This window comes from Pygoscelis adeliae, unplaced genomic scaffold (genome assembly GCF_000699105.1).
Source record: "Pygoscelis adeliae isolate BGI_AS28 unplaced genomic scaffold, ASM69910v1 Scaffold402, whole genome shotgun sequence".
Taxonomy (NCBI): Eukaryota; Metazoa; Chordata; class Aves; order Sphenisciformes; family Spheniscidae; genus Pygoscelis; species Pygoscelis adeliae.
Genome location: NW_008824411.1, coordinates 7,354,944 through 7,362,386, shown reverse-complemented (window position 1 = coordinate 7,362,386; position 7,443 = coordinate 7,354,944). Strand labels below are relative to the sequence as shown.

Genomic DNA, 7,443 nt, shown 5'->3' with positions numbered 1-7,443 from the left:
TTAAAACTGCTTCCAATTTTGGCTCCCCCTGCTTTTGGGGCAGGGGAAGGGGAAAGATGATGCAGAGCGCAGCGTGGTTTCATGCCTTTCAAAGCAGGACAGCAGGCAAAGGAGTGAGAAAGAGAGAACCCCGTTAATTTCTTATACCTTCTTTCCTGCTCAACTCCAGAAAACACAACGGGCACTAGAGAGCTCACCATACCATTTTTTTAATGCCTACGGAAAGTGTAGGCATGTGCATGGTCGAAGAGCAGCAGTGTGCAGCCACCAGCTCACCTTTGGTCCCATGTCTGTTCCTTAATGTGCCTTGGGATCCGCTGTCCTGTGCTTCTTGCTCTATGTGCTCTTCTAGCTCCCAATCTAGGAGAGGGGCACTGGTGCTCTTCTCTGCCAAGAGGCCCTTGGTGACATCTTCTGTGGCAGTCACATCTGAATGTGTCATTTTACTGTCAGAGCTCAGTGACTTGCTTCTTGATGAAGCATCTTCCTCTGCTGTGTAGGAGCTTTCACATTGCTTGCTTGTTTCCTGGTCCTCCCGTGTTTCCTGGTGGACAGGGCTGTCTCCTTTGCTGTCCATTTTATCATGGGCCAGCCTGGCTGTAGGGAATAAAATTCGCAGACGTACGCTTAGTCTCCTTCAGCACAAGAACAAACAACCCTTTCTCCTGCTCTGCCTCCTCTAAGCAAAGGCCCAGGTTATCAGCATTTTGGAAAGGCTGTACACAGAAGGGGAGAGACTCACCTTCATCCAACTCGTCTTCTTCCTGGGATCTTTCTGAGACACCATCTCTTGTCTTCTCAGATTCTTCCAGTGATACTTCAGTTTCCTGGGGAACCTTCTCCTCTACTGTGGGGCCAGCTGAATCCAACAGTGTCATCTCTCCTCCATCGGCAGTGGGTGATTTACACACCATAGAGTCCTCCTCTGGTTTGCCGGAGGTCTCAGGCCACCTGCTTGTCGCTTGGTGCTCAAGTGTTTCTTGGGTGGCCTCTTGGTGCACAGGATGCTCTGCTGTGCTCTCCACCTCATCTGGGGCTGGCCCAGCTGTTGGGATCAGAGTTCACAAGCTCAGCTAGCCATACAGGAGTCAAGAATACCCAGTGCTTTACCACCACCCTGTAAAACTCCCAGTTCTTGCATTTCAGAAACATCTATCCCCAGTGAGATGGGGGAGAGAATAGGGTGACCAAAAGTGAGAAAACTCATGGGTCGAGATCAAGACAGCTGAATAGGTGAAGGGGGGGAAATCACAAGTGGTGCAATCACTTGTGATCACAAGGCAATCACTCACCACCTCCTACAAGCAGACTGATGCCAGGCCAGTCTCCGAGCAATGGCCACTTTGGAAGCCAACCCCCTCTCCCTTTCTTTCTGTACCCCAGTTTTTGTGGCTGAGCATGATGTTATATTGTATGCAATATCCCTTCGCCCACCTTGGGTCCCCGCCCAATCTTCTGCCCACCCCAGATTATTTGCTTGGCGGGAGGAGAGGGAGGAAAAAGAGAAAGCCTTGACACTGTGCCAGCACTGTTCAGCAGCAGCCAAAACACTGCTGTGTTATCAACATTTTTTTTTTAAAACCACAAATCCAAAACACAGCATTGTACAGGCTGCTATGAGGAAAGTTAAATCAGTCCCAGCCTATGTTCCACGCTGTCCTATGTGGGGTGGGCAGGCAATTCTTTCATTAAGTGGTAGGACATGTTACCACATCTTCCACAGATAGTGGGTTTTCCTAGGTTGGTAAATTGAAGTGATGGATTTGAAGAATTTCTAAGGCTGTTGTTGAGTACTGGCCAGAACAGTTATGCCAACGCACTTCAAGCATCTGTCTGAATGTACATGTTAGCTCTGCTTGTGCTCCTTCTCTGCTCCTGTTCTGGAGCTGCTCTCCCAAAGAGCTATGGCAACGTATAATTAAAAGCAAACACTGGAGCATAATTCAACAGAGAAATTCTGAGGCTGAACATAAGTGTTTGCAACATATTCTGATTCTTACAAAACCAAACAGTGCAGCTCAAATTTCAGGCGCTATTTGTGAAAAATTGCTTATGAATGATCAAGCACTACAATGACATAGAAATGATTATGCTAAAATTAGAATAAAGACTCTGATAAAAATGGCAAGGAACTCCCTACTAATTTGAAAGCAGAGAAAAAACTGCACGTGTCACGTGTCAGAACATGCTGTCCTTTGGAGCATGATTTTTACATTCCTTGTTGCTGAGTATTATGGGAACACTTCTGACCACCTAGGACAGATCTGAGCTGGTTATAGCATCACGGCATCACCAAAATACTCACATGTAGTAGTCATAACAAGGCACCCGGAGAATGTAAGTACACAGTAGAAACTGAAATATGAGGAACCTGGAGGTATCCTGCTATTCAAGCTGGGCACAAACAGTATTCCTTGCCCTGCCTTCCTCCAGAGATTTCCCATCCATAGGTGGTGCGAAACTGGCTTATTATTTAAGCATCTGTAGATGGGAAGCACTGGGATGCAGGGAAGAAAGCTCTCCCAGTCTGGAGCTCCATCTTTAGCCTTCCCTGTTCTGCCATTCTGGACACAGAGTCTAAACCTGTTGCAGATGGGAATCCAAAACTGAAAATAACTTGTTACTCTTTCACCCTTCAAAAAAAGATAGCAAAAGATTCCTTTTCTTGGCCTGCAAAAGAGGGCATTCTTTTTTTTTATTATTTTGCTTATGTTTCCCATGTCACTGTTGAAATCTTCTTGCAAAGGGATTTTCCTAGTAGATGGAGTAAGCATAGGATTCACTTACCTCCAGACAGATGCACGCTTGGATTCTCTTCCATTTTCTTTCTCCCCTGGAGCTCTGGCTTCTGCACTGTTTTGTTTCACTTTCTCCTTTGGTCATAAGGAGATTTATCTCCCTGCTGTTCAAGTGGCTGACCAAGCCCCCTCACAGACACCATCCCGTCTTTGCCTCAAGAATTGCGACTAAACGCCCGTAAACCTGACAAGCACAAACACAGGAGCAGTGATTCATGGTGGAGAAGGAGGCTCCTCCCTCCATGCTTACCAAGGTGGTGTGAAAATGGAGGGATGTCACCGATAAAGGTGAACCTTCAGCCCAAGGGCTATTAGCTATTTTGCTTCCCAGCAGGCTACAAGCAGTCCAAGGGCTAATGCAAACCGCAGCTGTCTTGGGACAAGCCGGTGGGGTGAGGCACCGGTTTCTCATCCAGACGGACTTGGATGGACTCGGCTGTGCTCCAAGATGGCAGGCCTGGAGGCTGGGGCTTGGCAGGCTGCCCCGCATGCTTTCGGGCACCTGGCATCTCACAGCCAGGTCGACACAGAGCAATGAGCCTGCTCTACCTTACCTTCCTGCCTCCAGCATGTCGGATCAGGAGACGGTGGTGCTGGAAGGTGAAGCTGCTGGCAGAAACACCACCTGGCCCCTGTGCAGCAGCGTTACCCCCACCCGACCTCGCACCTGTCTGAGGGGGCCAAACAGTGCCCTGGCCAAGTGTTGTGAACCTGGAGCCGCAGCCTGACTCTCCTACACCCCCCCCCAGCGATACTTCCCCCTCTGCTAAAGTGCTTTGGGACCGGACAGCTGCATAGGACGGAGCTAGGCTCGCTGGTGTAACCTGAGAAAGTTGATGGCTTTCATGAGCGCAACGCCTGCCCGCAGAAAACTAGGTGGCATGGAAAACTCCCGGGAAACTTTCCCCGCTGGAGAGAGGTTGGTGCAGATTTCCGTACAAAAATCTCAAGCTCAGCCTTCACAGCAGCTCTTCTAGCATAGGGGGGCACCTTCCCCCACCCGCACTGTCTCCACAGCTGAGTTTTCTTGCTAAATACAAGATTTGGAGGTGTGTGGGGGGGTATAATTGCTGCTCTCTGCCGCCTGGCTCTCGTCCCTCCCCTCCCTGAACTGTTCCCGCTTGTGACGCTCTGGCAGAAGAAGGAAGTCAGAGGAACAAAGTGGCTTGCAGAGTCGGATGCTTACCCAGGCTTGGAGGTTTGGAGCCAGTCGGGGCAGCAAAGTGAAGTGGAGGGGCAGCAAGAGGAGGCCAGCACTGGCCCCTCCGCCTGCCCTTCCCAGAGGCCCTTCGGCTCTGCTGGTGGCAGGACAGCCCGTGCCCTCAACGCACACCCTTAATCCTCCACTGTCAACGTGACAGTGAACTCTGCCCTTCCACGGGCCCCCGGCAGGCTGCTGGGAGCTGTAGTTTTCCTTCCCTCCTGCTTGCCAAAGGCAGATGGCTTTTCCTCAGTGAACAGCAGTCGTTCTCGGGAGCATTCAGGAAACAATAACTTCTTTTTCGGCTGTATTTCTGAAACTCTGTGGTCATGCAGAGTTTCCTTCAGGCAGACTGGATGACTGGTGGCTTCCTGCATTAGGTAACACCATTGCAGATTTAAACAACTAAATGACAGTGAGGAAGGAACTGTTTTGAGAGTTGATTTATGAATATGAAAAGTATCACAAGAAAAACAACCTGAACACGTAGCCAGCAAACCCCTGACTCTTGAAATGACCTGTTGTGCAAGTGCAGGGAGGCTGGGGAGCTGCGGGTTGTGAAATGGAGTGTCTTTAGCATCAGCCTGGAGGGCAAGGGATGGGGAGGCCCCCCAGTGCTCCCCTTCCAGCATGGTCCAGAGACTGCAACAGGCGGAAGGTCCGAGAGAGCGTGCGTAGCTGCTCCTAGCCTCATTTGGGCAATGGTTTTCCAAAAAATGATGCTATGCCTTGCTGTGTCCGCAGAGGGGACAGGTATGGTCCAACCTCCTTCCCTATTCCCCCCTGCCCAGGACACATGCCCCAGGGAAAGGCATCAACGCAAGGTGCAGCAGCGCAGAGACTGCAACCCACCTCGAAGTCAGCTTGCAGCCTTCTCACTAACATCCCCAGAGGAGCCCAGTGGCAAACAGCTGAGACAAAGCATGGGGAAAGGCAACTGAAATGGTGCCTGTAGGGAACAGAGACTAAATGGCTGGGATGCCTCAATTTGGAGAGTAGAAGGCTGAAGGGGGGGATTTGACTGATGTGGAGCTGTTGTTCACCAAATCCCTCAATACTAGGACTTGAGACACTTGTAAAACAGGTAGGAGGTCAGGTCCAGGTGGGCAGAAAAAAGTACTTCTTTTTGCTGTGTGCAGGAAACTTCTGGACCTTTCTGGCACAGGGGCCACCGAGGCAGTGTCAGAAGGTTCAAAAAAGGATGAGTCTCATTTGTGGACAGCAGGTCCATAAACAGTTAGTACAGACTGGGCAGGGCTGTACCTGGCAATGGGAGACGCCATTTAGGTGAAGCACGTGATCCCAGCCCCGTCCCGTGCTCTGTTCTCCTTATGCTCCCGCAGCACCCAGCACTGTCCCACTGGGGATGCTAGAGCCGAAAGGGGCTGCAAGTGCCACCCTGTTTGTGTCCTCCTGGACAGGACCGGTCAGAGGGTGCCCTGCTTCCTCTCTGTCTCTCCCCAGGCCTCCACGAGCTGCCGCCTAGCCCTAGGGCCAACTTTGTCTCCGTCCCTTGACTGTATTGTAACCGCTCAGTTATGAGACATGCGTGTGTCACGCTACACAAGGGGTGAGCATGTGCATCAGTATCGATACCGACACTGGTCGTATCAGGAAGGTGAGAAGGCGTGAGGTGTGCGTGAGCACAGCGCAGGTAGCGATAGCAGGATTGCACCTTCTCCCTAGCAGTGCAGAAAGGCAGCGGCTTCCTCCGTGACCCGCAGAGCCACCCTGCTGGTGGTGGCCAGGAAGGGACAGAGTCCACCTCCCTCCCTGGCAGATTCAGCACATTCTTTTATTGTGGCCAATCTCTCACCGGGTGCAGTATAGGCTGTAAAACTGGGGAGAATGGCAAATCTTCAAAGAAGAAAAAAGTCCGAGTGGCTGATCTACAGATGCCAAGATCTCCCTGAGGGCCCTGCTCTTGGCTGCTGTCCATCTCACATCCTGGCCAAAGGCACGTTTGACTTGATCTGCTTCTAGCCATAAGGAACAGCCAAGGTGGCCAAAGCTGACAGGAGCTGCTGGTGTCAAGGGCTTCATGAAAATCAAAGTATTTTACCTCCCTTTGTCCCTTCAACCAGCCAGCTTCATCACGGGAGGCAATCGGGAGTGGGCAGAGGGACCGCCCTGTCCACCGAAGCACAAGTGTCATGAAACCAGTGGCGGAACTCCAGCTCAGCAAGTGAAAGAGGCGAGTGTGTGACAAAATCGGGGGGTAGCTTCAGCCTGTGCCGGTTGAGAACCCGGTTACTGAAAAGCAGTTTGGAAGGAGAATTAACTGGTCGGTCTAGGTTATGAAGTCATCCACCATTACAAAACTGTTACAGAAAAGTATGTTGACGTTGTGTAACGTTGCTTTTCTTCCTTCAGCATTCACAAAGTCATGGGATATGAGCTGGGATGTAGAATTGTAACTTAACAAATCTGGTTTTTTTTAACTCAAGTTTGAGGGAGGATTTTATTTAAATAGGAATGACATTTTCTCTCAATCTGCGGAAGAATCAACAGTGACTAGGTGACTTATAAAGGACGTGCTTATATAAATATTTACATAACGTAATCATCTAGTAACTTTCTTTGGAAACTTGCAAATAAAGTCATACTACTTGTAGCTGTAGTTCTGCGCGGTCAGAAATCATGAGCCAGTCACCGGCAGGTCAGCTTCCACTTGATTAGAGCTGCATGGACAGTTCAGCTGCACTTTGAAACCTCCTGTTGCGGTATTTATTACATCCTCTTATTTTTGCTTTAGAAAACATTGCTCAGCGTCCGTGTTCTGCTTTCGCATCTTGAAAGAATGGCAGTATTTACTCTATTGCTGCTACAGAAAAGAGGTATGCATAATTTATCTCACAAATATTCTGGATGAAACCGTGGATGAAACATTTACAGTGTGCTAATATAGCATTAAAATAATTTTTATTTTGAAATATATGTACAGACAAGACAGTTGCAGAAGTGAAGACTGAATGGCACTTCCCTCACCCAGCCTTCTCGTTTGAACACACAGAACACGTACACACCTACCCCCTTCACAACCCTGCAAAACAAGCGACATCACAAACGTGAGCGTACGTCTTCAGGAGCGTTGTACCTTAAGATACTGCCATCAGGTTTATTGCAGACGTCAGTATCACCTTCCTCCATCCTGCCTTTTTCAGTATGTAGAAATCCTTTAGAACTGGTAAAAGGGCCCCTATTTGCTCGTTTCCAAACTGGTCCTAAACCGTTCGCTGCCCTGGTAAGCATCTGCGCGGCGGTTACGGAAGATGTCCGTCCACCGTCGAAAGACGGGAAAACCAGGCACGCACAGCTGCGTAACCGTTTCAAACGCAACTGCAACACAGCCTGCGCGGGGGTTACACACCGCGGGCACTTTTTACCGGGAGCACCCAGCACTCCTCCCGACCGCCGCCGGAGAGAGCTGCGCGCCGACGGCCC

General features: G+C 50.1%; 2 protein-coding genes across 2 annotated transcripts in view; one reads left to right on the top strand and one right to left on the bottom strand.

The window, feature by feature from the left end:
* TOR1AIP2 (torsin A interacting protein 2) overlaps positions 1 to 4,119 on the bottom strand; it is a 7,840-nt gene extending 3,721 nt beyond the window's left edge. Inside the window, exons 1-4 of the mRNA XM_009320637.1 lie at positions 3,985 to 4,119; positions 2,788 to 2,982; positions 743 to 1,045; positions 277 to 597 (exon numbers count right to left, since the gene is read on the bottom strand). Coding sequence (XP_009318912.1) covers positions 277 to 597; positions 743 to 1,045; positions 2,788 to 2,821 — 658 coding nt within the window. The 5' untranslated portion in view covers positions 2,822 to 2,982; positions 3,985 to 4,119. The remainder of the gene's footprint in view (positions 1 to 276; positions 598 to 742; positions 1,046 to 2,787; positions 2,983 to 3,984) is intronic.
* Positions 4,120 to 5,544: 1,425 nt separating this feature from the next.
* Positions 5,545 to 7,443, top strand: part of LOC103914127 (torsin-1A-interacting protein 1-like) — a 15,137-nt gene continuing 13,238 nt past the window's right edge. Inside the window, exon 1 of the mRNA XM_009320733.1 lies at positions 5,545 to 5,617. Within this exon, the coding sequence (XP_009319008.1) occupies positions 5,545 to 5,617 (73 nt within the window). The remainder of the gene's footprint in view (positions 5,618 to 7,443) is intronic.